General features: G+C 44.3%; 3 protein-coding genes across 11 annotated transcripts in view; 1 reads left to right on the forward strand and 2 right to left on the reverse strand.

The window, feature by feature from the left end:
* Positions 1–5,347, reverse strand: part of LOC142895325 (C-myc promoter-binding protein-like) — a 48,368-nt gene extending 43,021 nt beyond the window's left edge. For 2 of the 9 annotated variants that reach the window (XM_076036481.1, XM_076036567.1), the window contains exon 1: positions 5,112–5,344. In XM_076036481.1, coding sequence (XP_075892596.1) covers positions 5,112–5,178 — 67 coding nt within the window. In that variant the 5' untranslated portion in view covers positions 5,179–5,344. Of the gene's footprint in view, positions 1–291; positions 395–2,352; positions 2,806–5,111 lie in introns of those variants that run through there. The other 7 variants (XM_076036392.1, XM_076036305.1, XM_076036969.1 and 4 more) reach the window with 7 other exon arrangements.
* Positions 5,348–7,245: 1,898 nt separating this feature from the next.
* On the forward strand, positions 7,246–11,375 carry cdkn2aip (CDKN2A interacting protein). Its single transcript, XM_076037088.1, has 4 exons — positions 7,246–7,682; positions 7,781–8,033; positions 8,141–8,265; positions 9,431–11,375. The coding sequence occupies exons 2-4, from the start codon at positions 7,783–7,785 to the stop codon at positions 9,961–9,963; spliced, it is 909 nt and encodes a 302-aa protein (XP_075893203.1). The 5' UTR covers positions 7,246–7,682; positions 7,781–7,782; the 3' UTR covers positions 9,964–11,375.
* A 4,775-nt stretch (positions 11,376–16,150) lies between these two features.
* LOC142895854 (cocaine- and amphetamine-regulated transcript protein-like) lies at positions 16,151–18,448 on the reverse strand. The gene is made up of 3 exons (XM_076037209.1): positions 18,022–18,448; positions 17,178–17,261; positions 16,151–17,078 (listed from the first exon to the last, which is right to left on the reverse strand). Exons 1-3 carry the CDS (start codon positions 18,235–18,237, stop codon positions 16,971–16,973), a joined length of 408 nt encoding a protein of 135 aa, XP_075893324.1. The 5' UTR covers positions 18,238–18,448; the 3' UTR covers positions 16,151–16,970.
* Positions 18,449–19,216: the final 768 nt, after the last annotated feature.

Genomic DNA, 19,216 nt, shown 5'->3' on the forward strand with positions numbered 1-19,216 from the left:
CAAAACTGAGCTCGCAGCTAAATAAAAGTCTGCGGATGGTATTCCCCGGACAAGTGCAATCCCGTCGTCTGCGTGCCACTCCAAAGCACTCTTTTACTTCTTCGTCTAATTTTTGGATTTGTCCACATAACGACGGAAACACCACTGCGGCTAAGTTAGTAAGTCAGCTCGGCCTCCCCCGCACAACAAATCTTTTTAAGCCATCAAAATGAACGATTTTGTGTAATGATTGAAATCATATGAAAAATGACACAGCCAAAGACCCGAGGTCTCGGGTATTAACCCCGCCACTTTGTCTGGTGTCAATTCCAGGCTGGCAGCAGGGACTGACCTTGAGTCCGGTGTCAGGCTGAGAGGAGCCAGGGTTAGCAGTGCTGCCTCAAGTCTTCAATCAGCAAGGAAAACACTGTCGGGCTGCCTGTCCTCTTTTCATCTCCTACTCCCCACGCTAAATCCACTTTAAGGGTCACACACACACACACACACACACACACACACACACACACACACACACACGCACACACGCACACACGCACACACGCACACGCCGCCAAGAGAAGCCCAGAAAATCCCCATCTTAGAGTTGAATGTGTTTTACCACCAGAACTAAAACCTGGTTAAAGCCAAAACAGAATTGTACTCATCTGTCTCTACCAGTTCAGGCTCCTTCCCATTGCTTCACAATCAAATCCGTTCCACTTTGTCAGCAGGGGGAACAGCCATAGCAATAGAAATCGGCTTGGCGTTTTCCTGTTTTCCTACACACAGCCGCATCAAGCACGCATATTCACCCAAGCATTGTGACCGCTTGCATTTCCAACTGACTGTTAAACAGACGTGATAAACATTCAGCTACTCTGGAGTTAACGATAGCTAACGTGCTAGTTTTTTTTCTACGACTGATCAATACTTTTGCCCTAACTGTTATTTCACCAAAATCTTTTAATTTTACGTGGTTTGGAGTTGTTTTGGGTTGAGTTATAGATTCATTAAGTAGAGAATGAAGTTCCAAAAAAGTGCCCGTCCCGTGTTTATTACACCAAAACATTAGACTGACAAAATCAAACTGCCGGCAGATCAGACTGGGTTTTCCCAATTTACCAGACCATAATAGTAGTCAGCAATTGCAGACCATGTTGGCTGGGAGATCATTTTCACTCCACAAACATGGTAAAATGGACCAGAATGAGGGGAAACTGCATCTACATCGCGGATCCCCCCACCAAAAGCTACTAACACCCTCGGCTGTACTTACTATATATTTTATATCGTGCTGCAACGTTGTGAAAAAAGCCCGACCGGGTCCTTGAGTTGAGAATCAGCATTAGCTGTATATAAAGGTACCATATCAGCTGCAAGCTTGCAAAATATGTTTGACCGCATTCTCCCAGTCAAGCAAATAAGTAAGGCAAAACCAGGCAGCAGCGGCTGTGAGAGGAGCTGTGGCATCACTGTGCAGCAGGATACCTCTCTGGTATGTAAGTAAAGACGAGGCTTCGTTCAAAATGACAGCCTTCTCCCTCTCAACACATGCGGTTTGACCAGACTTGTCTGTGCTTTCGCAGCACCGCGACACGACGTGGGGGGGGGGGGGCTGATCCCAGAATGCCGTCACCGTCTTCAGCCCCTGCTGCCAGACAGGAGCTACTTATATATCTGCAGCGATGACACACATATGTAGAAACTCACTGCATCTTTTTTTTTTAATTGTTTTGTTTTGTTTTTTTGTTTTTTACCTCGACAAATTAAAAAGAGAAATAAGTGATTTTCGTGTGTGTGTGTGTGTGTGTGTGTGTGTGTGTGTGTGTGTGTGTGTGTGTGGAATGGGTGATTGGGGGGGTTTAAGGTGCAAAGAGCGCCAGCCTAAAAATTATTGCACCAGCGCCACCCCCCCCCCACACACACACACACACCCGCCCCCATGGAGACGGTGCTGTGCAAGGAATTATTTTTAGCTCGTGCAGGAGGACCCGCACCACAGTGGCTGGACAGTCACCCACCCGGCAGAAAGACAAGCAGCTGAGCGGAGGTTTACAACGGTGTTGTGACGTCACACACGGACACAAATACACGCGCAGGGTGAATTAAAATATCCGCTGACAACCTGTGGCACCGACGTTTCCCAGGAAGACAGCCGAAGAGGGTCTTTTTATTATTATTATTATTATTATTATTATTATTATTATTATTATCATCATTATTATTATTATTATTATTATTATTATTATTATTATTATTATTATTGTTAGGAATCAGTTTTTCGTGTGTTCGTTTTAACACACGCATTAATGGATGTAATGTCAACGGGAAAGTACGTTAAATGAGCGCCAGAGCTAGCAAGAAGGCATTTACCTGCCTTGAAATCAGCGGCTGGTCGTCAACAGTCCCACTAGCGGTCCATCACTGCCTCACTCACCCGCTCCGCTGCACGTCAAGCCCGGGTAGGGTATACTCCCGCACAACCTCCCTCCTCCGCCGGCGCCGCGGGTCTCTCTACCGGCGTCGTTTCATCCCCGCCCGCCGCCGGGGAATCGAGAAGTGCTGCTCGGCTGTTAAGTCCGTCTCTGTGTCCGTGTCCGTGTCCTCCCTGGGCCGAGCAGCGGTCCTGTCCGGCCTGTCACTCACTCTCTCTCACTTGCTCTCTCACTCACTCACTCACTCACTCAGTCCGTGTGCCGCGCGCCGGCTCGTCGCCCCGCCGCCATCTTGCTTGTGATGATGATGGGAAGCCGCCGTGCCCGCGGGGTCGGGCCCGCGCCCTCAACGGCCGCGCGCTTGCTTGTGTGCGTGCGTGTGCGCGCGCGCACACACACACACACACACACGGCCGGACGCTGATGTCCGACAGGTGTGGCATATATAACTGTGTCCTCCTGTAGACCCCTTAGAGTGCAACGTCATAGAAAATGTGAGCGCGCAGCATGGGGTCAGAAAACCAGTGAACTCTCACGAAGTCCAGAACGTTACTTTCTAACCTCTAAAAGCCAAATGTCTGTTTAATTAAATAAAACAAATCAGAAATGTTAATCATTTCCTATGTCCTTGTACAGGATTTTTTTTTTTGCACATGTCCAGATGTTACATAGTAATAGTATTCAAGCGACTTTAGAGGCACATAGACTTTCATGCATTTAGGGGCGAGGTCTATCAATTAGGTAAGAATGAATAGTTGGCCACGAATGTCTGGCCACTTCTGACATCATCTACCCAATCTGTTAATGACGCTGGGTCAAGACTATCGCGATTGGCTAATACTGATTTTCTAGGTATTCCTCGCAATCATTAATGGAAAAACGGAAGCACATATTCAGAAATATCCAGTGAAGGATCCTGGGCATCCATGCTCTTTGCTTATCTGCATTGACTGTTTCTGACACCATGCTGCATGTATCCTTGCTAGGCTTGGAATGTTTATATTATTAGAACAGGATTTATTGAAATTAAGTGATCCACTTGTTTTTCCTGTATTATTTTGTTGCACAGTAATGACCTGACCACACAACATTGACCTGATATAAGAGTCTCCAATAATTCTGTTTATATGGATATATTATGGATATATTATATATTTTTTTCACGGCTAGAGAGTGCAGCTGATCATAGCATGTAAACCAAAACTAAGAGGCTTAGCACTCCTCTCACACACAGTGTGTGCAATTTAGCCAGACGCCATCAAAAGGGGACAGAGCTCTCAGATCACTTTGAATGGAGAACAGCAAACACATATCCCCTTTTACCAACAGTCACCTATGTGTTGCCGCCGAACTGTAAAATTATCTGCTAGTCATATTGTTTCAACTGGTGAATGATAACTGTGGCAAGGTAGTTAGCTTGCTAGTTAACGCAAGTTTTGTATGCATTAGGTAGTCACAGTATTAGCTTATTCAGTAGCGTAGTCTTTAACGATATGGAATCTCGCTAATTGTTGATTTTTGATCTTCTGACCAGGACCAGGCTTCTCCTAGTAGAATTGAGACTGCACCCAGAGGTGGTGGCAGGCTTATGGGCTGATTTCAGTATAGCCCTGGTATCTCATTTTTTTGAAAGGAGCATATCCAGGTAGGACTTTATCCTGGCCCCTCACTTCACTGTTGATGTCCTCGGCTGTGGCCCGATACAAACCTCTGGAGAAGTCCAACCTGAAACTCCTGTCACATAAGACCCCCTTCCTTCTGGCTGCATGGCCTACCAAGAGGTTCAGTGAGCTACATGCACTTTCCATGAGTAAGGAGTGTTAAAGGTGAAAACCAGAGAGTGCACAGGAGTTCCGGTGGTCAAAGCCCATTTTCTTCCCTAAGGTGGTATGTCCACACTATAAATCATGCAATTAAAATGTATTCATGGGATTCCAACTACCAAGATTGTGTTGTTCTTCGAACTTTGTGTGCAGTTGTCCCAGAGACCGGAACACACTCAACTGTTCCTGTTTTATACTGTAGAGCAGTTGTGTAAAGCAATGTCCGTCCCACTTGTTGACAAAGCCAATCTCAGATGCTCACTTTAGGCAAGTCTTAGGGGAAGTGCAGCAATGTCATGAAGTTCTCTATGCACCTTTGCTTGTTTTTATAGACTCACCGAGTGACATCTACGGCACTTAGTGCCACAATTCTCATGTCAACCACAGAACAGGTTGGGAAGGTGTTGGGCTCCTCCGTTCTATGCAACAGTGTTATGAGGGTATGAGTCTTTCAGTGTAAAAAATGTGGTGCTGGTCAGAAGTGAAATCAAAATAGATGGTACGTTATGACCAACAGTAGATCAATGTGACCAAACAATGACAGCTCAGATGTATTTGTGAGCTTATAGTTTTGTTTTGTTTGTTTTTTTCCGACTGAGAAAGCACAGAAATGAGTACTAATCTTAGTGTTTATTGAGTTTTGCTGAGGCAGGTCGCCTACGCAATATCTGATGCTCAGTAACAGACTGAGCTACACAACATAAGCAGTTTGCTGTCTTTTCATGCTGACACAAAACACAAGCTGCTGCGTCATTCCAAAGGTCCAAAATAAACAGTTTGATGGTTTAACTCTGTAGTACAAGACACACTATTTGGTGAAAGTTCCCATAAAAGTAATGGTTTAATGTGATAAGAAATACAAGGGACAGCATACCTGTACATTGCCAAGAGTACATCTTAAATGTCTCTGTCAGCAGGTGTACCGTCTGAATGTCTGTCATTAAATGTTCTGAATTTATGAAGCCTATTGAATAATTTCTCTCTTTGCTGCTTTGCAGGTCCCCAATGTTGCAGTTAATACTTTGATATTGGACGTTCGAGATGCATCTTGAGCTTCTTAGTAGTCGAGCTTTACAAACGTTCGCTCTTTTAATCTTGTATTCATTGCCCAAGAGCATTGTTAAATCCAGTTCTGATAGTGATCGATCATGAAACATGGTGACGTCGTCGTTTCTCCAGAAGGTCTTCTCCGTGGATCACTGCTGCCATCTACTGTCCACTGCATCCAACTACAACTCCTCAGCAGTTACTGGAAACAATGTGCGGCTCGATCAATGTGCAAATTGCGCAACTGCTTCTCCATATTTGCAGATTTTCCAGGTGTCTCGAGCTGAGCTGTGATTCTCCAATGAGACGCGTCTCTTAACGCAGTGGAAGCTAACGCACATTCGCATAGCCTCAGGTTACAAAGTGCTGCGACGGTCACTATGTCGCAGCTACACCACTTTATCCTTCTGATCACAGCGGAGGACAGATGGGGAGATGTCCACCTGTAGATGTGTGCAGCATACTTAATGGTCTAATCTGCGATTAACTCTGTGTGTGTGTGTGTGTGTGTGTGTGTGTGTGTGTGTGTGTGTGTGTGTGTGTGTGTGTGTGTGTGTGTGTGTGTGTGTTTGTTTGTGTGTGTGTGTTTGTGGGGGGTGGGGGGGTTCTATCTAGCAATATGACCAAATTCACCATAATGAGCGAATGAAAATGTCGCGTTCCAGCGGAGCGAAATATGTTGACAGTTGCCATGGTGACTCGAAGTGATTCTACGAGTTGCATTAATGTGGGCTAGGGTTACCCTGGGCTTTGTGCCGTCGTGGTGTGTGTCCTTGAAAAAAAACTCACTGTTGTTTGAAGTACTTCAAATGAATTGTTTTGGAACCGGATACTAAAGAATTAATAGCAATTCAGGGTTAGTAAACTCAGAGATAAAGATTAGTATTGGAGTTTGTTTTACCTAGATTACCCTCTGGACTTTTGGTAAGGGTGTTAGTATGTTGATGTATTCTGGGTGTGCCTTTTAGTATGTAGATCAAGTCTGGACGTCCCTTTTAATGTTAACAAAAGAGTACATTAGACAGGCCAGACAGTATTGTGTGATTTGAGTGCAATACGCCACATAATTAGCATTTTTGTTTTGTTTTTGTTTAGTTCATTATTTGTTTTGATAGTGAGTGGAAATACACAAATTCTGCTCCCATCCTACATTTTCCCATCCTAGGTTTACTTTAACAAAAGAGGGGGAAAACAATTTTGTTTTGTTTTGGAAGATGGTGTCTTTCTTATTTTGGGGTTAAACTTTAAAAGTAAATTATTATTTTTATTATTGTTATTATTATTATTATTATTATTATTATTATTATTATTATTATTATTATTATTATTGTTATTGTTATTATTATTATTATTGTTTTTGTTGTTGTTTTTGTTGTTGTTAACAATGTCTTAAAGAGCAGTAGCAGACCGTCAATTTTATTACCATTATAATCAAGTGTTACGAGCAGCTTCATGTTCTTTGACAATATATTTTGCCTAAGTAAATGTTTTCTATTGTATATTCTGAGCTTACACAAATTCTTAACAAGTTTATGAATATACTCCGAGGTTTGAGGATAACTCCGACCACTTCCTGGTCACGCCATTTCAATGATCTACGGATGCTGAGTTTAGACAAATAATACTAACTCCAAGGTTTGAGTTAAGCTCCACCTTATTAATAATAATGTTTTATTTAACACACATACTTCACATGACCGTTATGATAAAGGTAAGACATTACAAATCTTAGTCAACATGTACTGACAACGTCTGCCGCCAGAGCTGTCGCAGGGTGCTGACGTAACACGTATGTTTTGAAAAGTTGTCGCATCAAAAGCTTCTCTCTGAGCGTGAACGTGGGATTTTCAGAACGAGCTGTTGGTCAATTCGACCACCAAAACGTTTTTTTTTTTCCTAGCCAAATTCAAATATTCCCGTTTGAACCTCCAACAAACGTTAACGAATGTGAGCTTGGTCGCGCTTGTGCCTCTGGGAAATGTAGTCCGTTCACGCTCACAAGCAGCGCCGTCTGTCTTCCGTCATCAGAAGATCGCGTAAGCTAGCAGGCTAGGTAGCTAGCTCCCTCTCTCTCACACACACACGGATGAGCCTGTGGCGTCGTTTTCGGGAGTTATTTTTTCACGTCTATCCCGCGTGACTTTCCGTGCGACGGTTAGCGCGTCCTTTGTATCACTTTTCATTGTTTTATTCTGCGATTCACTTTCCAGCGTGATACACAGCCGAGTTTTCGCGAACCTATTCACTTTGCCGTGAGTTGCTTGGGTCAGTGGGATCCTGGTGGAGACTACCTGGTAGCTTCAACTGGCTGTTACTGAGGCAAAGTAGCCACTCAGAACAAGTTGAACGCGTGGACAAGATGCGAACTGCTTGGCCTGGTGTTGTCTATCATAGCTAGGTTGGTAAAATGGGTGCAAGCCGACTTATGACGCATTTCTCCATTAGTAGGTGTTTTCATTGCATTTTTACTCAACCGGCAACATTTTGGTTTTGTAGGGATGGCGGAGAGGCGGAGCAGAAATGACGTCGACGTCTCAGAGTACCTGACCCAGAACCCGGAGGTGGCCCAGTGGGTGGAGACCTTTAGGGGCTACTGTGAGACCAACAAGCAGTGGTTGGCCCGGAGAGAGTTCATACTGAGGAACATGGAGAGTTTTCCTACGGTGAAACCCGGAGTCTCCAGCAGTAGCCTGGACCAGCTGCTGTCCCTCTCAATGGTCTGGGCCAACAACGTCTTCTTGGGCTGCAGGTGAGACCGGCTGGCTGGCTGGCTGGCTGGCTGAGCAGTGCTGACCTTCAGGCTGAGGTGCAGACAGTGAGTCAACTGAGTCTCCATTCAACGTGTGTTTCTCACAGGTACCCGCTGGCTGTGATGGCCAAGATCCAGGAGATGTCCGAGGGTATAGTTGTGGAAGATGCCCCGCCGACCAGAACTACAATGGGTGGAGTGATGGCCAAGGGAAGGAGGGGCGTCACAAACGGTAGATATGCTCAAAACATCTGACCAAGAAGCAGAAAGAGTTTCTGTGCTGCACTCACTCTTAAATAGTGCCATTAGTGTTGGAAAATAGCAAAGGCTATCAACCATTTGGCCTCCAATTTAGCCAAAATGCCCCCAAAGACCTTGTTCCATGAGGCAAAAATCATCAAGTTCTTTTTTTTATTCTCCAAACGTAAGCAAGAAGGCTGTGCTGTAATGTTGTCATAAGCGAAGGTTTTGTTGCAGGAGTCTGAATCTGTTGGCTTGGAGTGTCACTTCCTGAAATGACTCGTTCGTATCTCATGTCAGTTGGTGCAGAAAATGTTATAACATTATTCATTTGAAATCTGCATGTTCAGCAACTCACCCATCACGCACTCGCTTGACTGAACATACTAGCAACAAACCTGCCTACATCATGCACATTAAGTACATTAGAATAATGTGGAACTGTGCGGAAATAAAGCGTCAAAAACAAGTCCACTCAGCATCATTCATGGGAAAAGTGTGGAAAGGCTCACTGCAGATAAATATTGAGGCTTTGATGTGAACAGTGCAGACATTGTGAAGCGATGCAGGCAACAGAGAATTCATCTCTTACATACATTGAATTCCTTTTCTGTCAGTCCTACAACTCTTTGTCGTTGTTGTCCATCTTTTGTTGAAAGTCTCATTTTGTTTCTCTTTTATCTGCTGGCTTCCCAGCCTTTTCGCTGAGAGACCAAAAAAACAGCTTTTGGAGCATCATAAAAACATGTTTCAAGGTTGCAACCTGTCAGATGGGTCAGTAATGTGGCCCAGTCTGAACAGAGCCAGATCCAATTTGGACACTTGCTTAAAAAAACAACAACAACAACAACAAAAAAAAAACGGTGTGAACAGTCACACCTAAAAAAATCGATTTCAGAAGAAATCTGATTGGAATCAGATTCGCCTGCAGTCTGAATGCAGCCAAAATAATTTTGTTTGTTTGTTTATTCAGTCATTTATTATTTGTTTATTGATCCTCGACTCCCCTGCATTCCTTGACGTTTTATTCTACTCTATTCACCTATCTTTATTGAATGTACTCGTGGCTCTGTGTGTTGATATGCAAGATGCTCAAACCAGTTTCTCCCCCCGCTGGGATTGATAAAGTTGTCTTGGTTTGCTGTGGCTGTGTGCAGAGCGAGCCAGAGGCGGCTGTGACGAGGCCGGGAGGACGGCCGCCCTGAAATCGGGCCCTCCGGCGCAGGCGCCGGCGCAGCAGCAGCCCTTCTTCAACCGCCTGTACAAGGCGGTGGCGTGGAAGCTGGTGTCGGCCGGCGGCCTGGGCCCGAACCTGGACCACTTCGAGGTCCTGCAGAGCTGCGTGGAGTCGTGCAAGGAGACGCTGGCGTGCGCCTACGTGCCGCTCAAGGACATCGCGGGCCTCCCGGCCAGCCACACGCAGCGCGAGGGCCACGTGTGCGAGATCCGCTGCCGGACCGTCTACCTGGGGACCGGGTACGGCCGCGACGAGTCGGCCGCCAGAGCCATGGCGTCCAAGGAGGTCCTGAAGGCTTTCCAGGGCCGCAAAGTGACGGTGAGGATCTGCAGGCGGCGCTACCAGGGCGGGGACGTGGACGACCTGGTGCTCCTGGACGAGCAGCCGCGGACTCAGGGATTCGCCCCCGCCCTCACCTACCCATTCCAGGAGCAGCCGCTGGACACGTCGTAGCGACACTCCGGGGACCTTTGACCTCCTGCTGCCAAACCTCTTCAGAGAAGCAGAGAAAAGTCTCACTTTTCTTGTGTTTTTTTCACGTGTTGAGAGATGAAAAACAAACAAATAGGATTATGTTTTGTGAGCGTGCGTGCGATTTTAGTCAACACCTTCGACTGTACCGTCCCTTCTTCCTGTCTGGATCTGAGTGGTTGGGCGGGGAGAAGTCCCACCCACGACACACCTTCCTGCTTCTCTCCATTAAAGGGATAGTTCACCCCTAAACTGAAAATGTCATCCATTTACTTCTTGCGACGGTGTCAGCGGAGGCTCTGGTGGCTCTTTTGTGAGCTGCAGCAGCATCCTGGAGTTTCACGGACGTGTTGATAGTTTTTGTTTTTTTCACAGTTGTTGTTTGCTGTCCGTGGACTGTTCCTCACCCAGTGAGTTGGTTGCGAGTGTGTCTGTGTCCCTGATCCACTGCAGGGTTCTTCCGGAAACAGATCCATATGACTGAAATATTATCTTTGGTCACCTTTGCCGTTCTGATTCTCTTCATTTTTGTATCATTTGCTTTTGCTGTGTTTGGGTGTTTCATTTTTTTTTTACTTGGAGATTTCAGTGAAGTTCACGCTGACTTGCATTTTCAACTTGTTAACTCCCAGCAGTGAGCAGCTGCTTCAATCGTTTTCTCCTCTTACGACAGGAAATGATGGTCCTGCACACCCTGTAGCCCATACATGTGTCGACACTTCTCTGGTTTGTTCTTGATGTAGAACAGCAACTTATTTTAGTTTCATCTTGGACAAATATTCAATTGAGTTGTTTTAAAGAAGGTTCCTCTGATCTCAGATGGTTACAATGCTGCTCTGCTGTGGAAACATAGAAAACTTTCTTCGATTTTTTTTTTCTTTCCCTTTTGGGTTAATGTTCAACAGGAAGTGAGACACCTTTCGTGTTACTTCACTTCATGTTTACGCCTGTGTTTCTTGATATTTTCAATTAAACTTTGTTTAAACCTGAATGAGTGGCGCCTTTTGCAATCCGTCAAATGATTCGACAAAGATGCGACGTCGCCACGCTGTCAAAATGAAGGAAGAAAACAGAAATGAGACAACGATGTAGTCTAGTACTGAATGTCAAGGTGGCTTTATTGTCAATTCTGCAATGTGTGTAGCGCGTAAATGATTAAAACTGTGTTGCTCATGGGCCCATGGTGCTGCACTGAACATTTAGTATAAAAATATAAGTGAAATTGAACCACCTGAAGAGTGATTCTCTTTTATCTCTAACATGATGCCACCTGACAAAATAATGCAGCTCACTGTTTTCTGTTGCTGCAGGTGTGAAAAGTGATAGTACAAAATGTAAATGAGCTATCGATCCTGTGATTTTCTGCATCTTTTAAATAAAGGTAGCCACTTTAATGTATGTATACATATAAATATACACCGCTCAAAAATATTGGGAACACTAAATTAATACATCCTGGATATCAATTAAGGAAATGTTCCAGTTGAATATCTTTATTAATCACACAGTGGAATGTGTTGAGAACAAAATAACAAAAATGATCAATGCAAAATAATTATTATCCCATGGGGGTCTGGGTTTGGAATCGCACTCTAAAGGTGCAAACTCAGAATACAGGCTGATCCAACTTCAGCGGAAATTCTTCAGGACAAATACAAAATGAGGCTCAGTCGTGCATGCGACCCCCCTACCTTCCTGGCCATGCTCCTGATGAGACGACCAGTTGTCTCCTGAGGGACCCCCCTACCAGACCTGGACTAACTGTGGTATTGGTGTATGGAATTAGACGTGATGTCCCAAATGTGCTCAATTGGATTCAGGTCTGGGGAACATGCAGGCCAGTCCATAGCATCAATGTCTTCATCATGCAGGAACTGCTGACACACTTCAGCCACACGAGGCCTGGCATTGTCATGCATCAGAAGGAACCCAGGGCTCACTGTACCGGCATGTGGTCTCACAATGGATCTGAGGATGTCATCCCGGTACCTCTGGCTAGCACAAGGAGAGCTGTGCAACTTTCCAAAGAAATGCCTCCCCAAACCATTACTGACCCAACACCAAACCGGTCATGCTGGATGATGTTGCAGGCAGCGCAACGTTCTCCAAGGCATCTCCAAACTCTGTCACGTTGTCCACATCTGCTCAGTGTGAACCTGCTCTCATCCTTGAAGAGCGCCAATGGCAAATTTCGTCTTAATGTTCTCTGGCAAATGTCTATTGTGCTGCACGGTGTTGGGTTGGGAGCACAGGCCCCACTTATGGAGGTCGGGCCTCATGGAGTCTGTTCATGACCATTTGGGCAGAAACATGCACATTTTAGTGGCCTGCTGAAGCTCATTTTGCAGGGCTCTGCCAGTGCTCCTCCTTGTACAAAGAAGGAGGTAGCGGTCGGGTGGATTGTTACCCTCCTACGGCACCCTCCACGACTCCTGCTATCTCCTCCGTGCTCTGGACACTGTGCTGGGAGAGCAAACCTTCTTGCTAGAGATCGCATTGATGTGCCATCTTGGATGAGCAGCACTACCTAAGCAACTTCAGCGGGCGGTAGACGCGGTTGTCTTGGTAATTGCCTCTCCTTTCCACCTGTTGCCTGTTCCATTTGCACAACAGCAGGTGTAATGGATTGACAAGCATTGCTTCCTAACTGGACTGGCTGATTTCACAGAAGTGTGATTGACTTGGAGTTGGATTGTGTCGTTTTGGTGTCCCCTTTATTTTTTGAGCAGTCTACACGAAAATTACATGATGATCACTTAAACACACACCACCATGGCATGACAACAGAATAGTTTAACCTGGCAGAAGGTCAAATGCCGTCAGCAAGTTCATGCTTAAGCCAGCGTGATGTCGCCACCTGGAGGTGACCTGTGCGCTGAGCGAAACCTGTACGTTGTTTTGCAAAACTTCTGCATCTCATTTGCTCTAATTGGCCCATTTCGGTGACCCTGCTGCTTGTTAGAGATGCCCCCTTCAGGTGACGCGGTTGACCCACCTCCGCGCACAGCCGACACATTTGACACAGCTGACATCGAGACGCTGAAATCAGCAACATTCTCCCGCAGACGGGATTGTTTCTGGCCTTCATTAGACTGCAGTCTGCTGCTGCTGGCTGAGAGCAACCTTTTCTCCACGACAACTTAAGGGAGTCGCAAGGCCTCAAGTCTACTTTTACTTGTTTAAATGCAGTCCAAGAACTTCCACAACCGAGCAAAATAACAAGCTGCGTATTGCTGCAGCAGTTCTCCCGTGTGACCACTAGAGGTCAACTGGGTCTGTCATGTTCTCCGGTTCTCCCCCGTGTATGATACCGGAACATAGTGTGAAACTTTGCTACTCAACGTGTCGTCTTCATCCTGATGATTTCAATTTATTTTGTGAGTGACAAGTTTTGTAGTCATTTGCTTTCGTGACTGACTATTTTCCAACTGCATGTAACAATTCTATAACTCCTGTCACGTTTATATATATTATATTATATAATTTAAATATGAATTAATTGCTCCATGTCAGTTTGGTCCAGAGCAACAAAGTTGTATTTAAATGAGACAGTAGTGACTTTGCAGGGACCAGATTCCACTTGAGAGGAGACAACAGACACTTAAGACAGAAAGAATTTGCCACATTCCCCCTATTTTCATTTCACACTTTATTTTCCCTCCCAGGCTCCATTGCTGCATCCTCAAGCCATTAAATCATCAAATTATTTTCAGTAACTATCCGAAAACCATCATATTTAGGCCTGTGTTTACAGAAGTGGAGCTCGATGAGAGTGGTCACCAACGTGGGAGAGGTAACCGTGCCCTCTGTGATATCACAGAGGACCAGAACAGTGTGTTTTCATTGACACTGACAGAGACTGAGAGGTGAAGCAGAACAAAAGGGTGGACAGATTCACAGTTTATTGACTTCACTTTTTGACCAAGTTGCTCTGAATAACTGATTGGCTGCCACCTCACAACAAATACAGCTGGCAGAATCCACAATTTGGGAGGCCTCCCCTTTGTGTATGTCCTCTAGTTTAACATTGTTCTCTTTATTGCAATTGGACAGCAACATGATGTGGCCCGATGTCGAGCATTTCCACTGAGAACATGAATAAAAATCACTTCAGCCTCAGTGAATCTATGTATCCTTCAATCGTTTCTCCAAATTAAACCAAAAAAGAAAAACAAAATGAAATAACATCTGACAACCAAATTGAAAAAATGGATAACAAGTTGTCTTTTTTGTTTCGTTTTTTTACAATTCCCGATTTTGCGCTCAATTCCAAAATGGTAAAAAACAGATAACAGATACTTTGATTTTTTCCTGAAGCCATGTAACCAGGATTATTCGTATTACAACAATGTGAGAGATTTTTGTTTTTTATGCATGCAAAATATATCAACCATCCATCCATCCATCTATTTTCAATCCCAGCTTCCTCCTGCACTTAGTCACCCTTTTACCTCGGCTGAAATGCACAAATGTGTTCATTTTTGTGATGCCCGCTGCTATCTCTCATATACATAAAAAAAAATAAAAAATAGACACATAGACGTAGTAGAAAACATCCAGGTTTGGCATTTTGGGTTGGTTGTCAAAATAGATATTGAAAAAAAAAACAAGTTATTTCATTTTTGGTTTTTGTTCTTTTATTTATTTATTTTTTACTTTAATTATATTTAATAATATTTAAAAATGTTTGATTTACTTTTAATGTGAAAAACTAATTAACAAATGACACATGGATTCTCAGTGTTCACCTGTTGGACTGAAGGACACACCAAGCTCCTTCAGGAGGCGCTGCTGCTGCCGCCGCCGCCACCGCTGGATGTGCCTCGGTGCATCCCTCAGAGGTTTCCCCTCTGTTGGTGTCGTTTTTCACCTGCTCTCAGTCTCCATCCATCAGCGTCTCAATCAGCCTCCCAGCCTCCTGCTCCATCCTTCATTCCCAACCCCTTCGTGTCAAAGGAACCCACTCAGAAGAAGCCACAAAGCTCCTGGCAGCTGTCTTGGTCATGCAGCTCCAGGCTCCACATGTGCACCTGTACCTCTGAGATATTGAAGAAAACTCTGACAAATCAGGGGCCTTGCTTGTTGTTGACCAACAAGCATGTTGACCATTCATTTTGCATGTCATGCACTTTGATATTTCTAATTATTGATCTGTACACAGAGGTTGCTGTGTTAATACTGTCATGTACGTATGTTTGTACGTCTGCTCAGCGTTTTACTGTGAATGAAAATAAAGCCAATTTGTACCTGTAATGTTTTAAATTGCTTCTCCAGGGACAAATAAAGTATTTTTGAATTGAACAACACTGTGTCTTTCTTTCCCAGGTCGGAGTGCCATGAGTCTTTGGCATTTCACATTTTACACATTTTTATTGCTGTAATTGCTGTACAATTATTATGTACATTTTTCCTGATTCTGATTCCGAATTCTGATTCTTTGCAATTAAAGGTCCCATAATATGCAAAAATATCTCTTCCCCAATGTTTCCTACTAATAATCAGTTTTCCTGTCCTGCCAGTAAACACCCCAGAAATGATGAATGAATGCCCACACGTGCCCCACTCTTCACAACCCCTTGTGATGTCACAGAGGGTACAGATATCGCTCTCTCTCTCTCTCCCTCTGTCTCTCTTGGGTGTAGTGACCACACCCACCACCCATATGTTGGCTCCTCACTCTGAGACCTTGTTTGTGTTCCCTTCCAATCTGGAGAGTCCAAACAGAGCATCAATTTTTAGTCGTGGACTGCAAACAGAGGGCTAAATCTGCTGATTTTTGCACAATCAAATAAGGTTTCAGGACGGTTCGTGTTACTTGATTCAATACTGGAGCTGTGAGGCGGAAACAAAGCTATGATGGGTGGGAAGTTGGACCTTTACTTTGTTATTTAATTCTGTTGGTTGTTTACTTTTGGTTTCCACGACAACACTGTCTCATCGGCAGGTGTCACAGCCACAGCTACCAACCTCTCACTCACAAATTTGTACTGGGAGCAATCACTGACTTCAACTATTTTTTTTGCCAGTGAGATATGTTACCTCCCTCCCCCTCTCCCCACACCATAAAATAGATAAATAAATAAATAGAATAAAGACATGTTTACTATGTAACAATTGGCCGCACCGACCCAGCAGGCTGTGAGTGAGAAAGAAGACTCGGCCACTCTGCTGCTCTACAAAACAAGATGAGACTCTGAGTTTATTGTCTTGAGTCATGAGTCACAGGCACAGACATTCATGTGAAACACAGCAGATCAAGTTCAGGAACATGTGGGGTCAAAGGTCAGACCAGTTGAAGAGCTTCTGTGCCACTGGTTCTTCGTCCCTCTCTCTCTCTCTCTCTCTCTCTCTCTCTCTCTCTCTCTCTACCTCCCTGTGTATGTTACTGCAAGCTTGTTAACGTAAACACAGAAATGCATTGCTGCCATTCTAAAAGAAATTGCTCAGTATCACACAATTACTTGTTTTCACAAATTTTGTGAAAATTATATCTTGCGAACAGTGTTGTTGGGATTACCCCATAAAAGTAATCCAACTACTGATTACTCCTTTAAAAAGTAATCTAATTACTAATTACTAATCTAATTACGTACATATATTCTTTCATTTAGACAAGATGAACTTTGTATTTCCAGCTATCAAACGCAATTGCTGTTTTTTCTTTTGACGGTTGTTTTTCTAAATTTCAGACATTTTGTGGATAATAAGACATTTTTATCTTGCAAAATATTTCATAAAAGTAATGTAATCGTTATTTGATTAAGTAATTATGATATAAACACCGCTTTTTTTTTTTAGTATGGCAGCAATATACGTCCATACAAACTAGATGTGAATATAAGGGAGTGAACCGTATAGCATCATCTGAACAGTGAGGTTGACTTGATTTCTGCCCTTCTTTTTGGAAAAGCAGGACGTGGGACGGTGGCACCGGTGACGGGTTCTCCTGCTGCCGCTACATCCACCGTAACCCACCAGGCTTCCGGGGTTCATAAGCACTTCAGCAGGTAAAAGTTGCAGAAAGCTCCACGGGGACAGTCGCACAGCTTGCCGATCCGCGCGCCCTTCCGCACGGCACACTGCTCGCCTACGTCACACTGGGACAGGGGACAGCAACAGGTTGGTTGGTCTGTGTCTGACCTTCGGGCTGCACAAGGTCACAGGTGCATCGCGCAGTGAGGACGCGGTGGACCTACCGTGGGCACTTGGCCGAACTTCTTCTCCCACAGCGGCAGCCGCTTGGCCTGCAGCTTCTCCAGGACCTCCTGCAGGGCCCCGAGCTGCAAGGGTTTTTTGGGTAAAAAAAACAAAACAAAACAAAAAACAAACATGCATTCAACTTTAGACAAGTGTCTAGAAAATTTCTGCATCAAGCAACAACAACAAAAAAACAACAACCAAAAAACACATTTTGTTGAAATTGGAACTACGACACAGGAAATCCACATTTTAAAGTCAATGACTTCCATTTTTTGTACATATGTAAAATAGTTAAAAGTTCAATTTCTTGATTTCAATTGCCTTGTTTGTGTCATTCAGAGTTCCTATAACAGTATAAACTTGGGGGAAAAAAATCTAATCTGTTTTTGTTCTTCTTCCCTTTGCACTATTTTACAGGTCATAACCACACAATGAAGATCAATAACTACCAGAAACTGAACTTGAGGTTATCTAGACAAAAAGGGGCTGAAACACTCACTCACTGCACAGTTTTTTAAATTCTACAGCCATAAAATGTCCAGGGGGCTTTTAGGGCAACATGAGGGTTTAAGAATACAGCAGCTTGCAGAAGATCTTAAATTTGGAGATTTCTGAACGGAGTTGGTGGTCATTGTAATAAAAACCATTATTAATACAACATACAATTCATTTTGAACGGTGATATTATATCTAAATGCAAAAAAAACAAAAAAACAACCAAAAACAACAACAACAACAACAACAACCCCCCCTCCCAAAAAAAAAAAAAACCGCTCAATGTGAGTGCAGCTTCTCTGCGGCTCCTTCATGGCTGTTGCTGCACGCTGAGTTCAGTCTCACCAGCTGCTTCTCGCTGGTCAAGTTCGGCCGCTTCGGGTAGAAGTCCCGCAGGGCTCTGGGTGTGAGCTCCTCCTCGGACTGCTCGTCCAGCAACTGCGCTCCGGCGGCGCTGGAGAGCAGCAGTAGCAGCAGCAGCATCAGCAGCGGCGGCGGGCAGAGCGGCGCCGCGCTCGGCATCCTGGAGCGGCTGTGCGCGGGGGGTTCGGTGGGCGCCATCGTCAGAGGCTCAAGTGGGCGCTGCGACCGCACCGACACCTTTTTATGTGGCTGCCACCATCTGTCCGCTCGCTCCCTCGCTCCACCTCAGCACTTTCTCCGCCTCCTTCCCCCTTTGTAATGTCATGCGTAACAGCTGCCTGCCGGCGGTGAGTCATCGCGTAAAAGTTGCTGGGCAAAACAGCAAAGCCTTAAAATAAGAAATAAATAATAAATAGATAAAAAAAAAAAAAAGAGTCAACAAGTAAAAGAGCAGCAGCACCAGAAGCAGTCAGCAATCTGTGTGAGGAATTAGTCATGAACGGATTTTAAAGGACCCCCATGGTGCCATTTCAGTCAGGAAGACATGATCATTTCAGTGAGCTTGAACGTGATTTTGTCTCCGAGTGGCATCAGAACATCCATGTGCGTTACTTCATTGGTCAGTGTACTCTATGAGTCAGATTTTAGGTCTTGGAAGTGGGAGGCACAGTTTTCCTTCGTAACGATTCGTTTTTGACCTGTTTTACTTACTGTATACACATTTATACAAAAGTATCACATGAGTCGTGCCCTTGGACCAGATCACTTCAAATTCAACCTATGTACTGTACTGTACTGCTGGTGCTTGCATTTGCTCCTGAGTGGCCAGCCTGTCTGTTTTTTGTTTTTTTGTGTGTGTGTGTTGTGTGTTTGTCTATTGCCTTAAAAATATGAATTCCAATAAGTGGCAGCAGCAAACTGAACGCCTTTTTCGTCTCTTTCTTTGTGTTCCCTGTGAGAGCCAAATTTAGACTTCTAATATGGCCTTATTGCTATTGTTATTACTATATATATTACGACTATATATTGCTACTTTACTATCGATACTAATCTTGTCGTTATTGTTGCCATTTACTTTATGTAATGGGCTAGAGAGACTCTTATATGTAATTGAATCATTCTGACAGTAGCAAAACCAAACTACTACTAAGTCAAACATATTAATGGGTTACGGATT

The sequence above is a fragment of the Nelusetta ayraudi genome, unplaced genomic scaffold (assembly GCF_046127955.1).
Source record: "Nelusetta ayraudi isolate G7.1 ecotype Tasmania unplaced genomic scaffold, CSIRO-AGI_Nayr_v1 ptg000002l, whole genome shotgun sequence".
Lineage (NCBI taxonomy): Eukaryota > Metazoa > Chordata > Actinopteri > Tetraodontiformes > Monacanthidae > Nelusetta > Nelusetta ayraudi.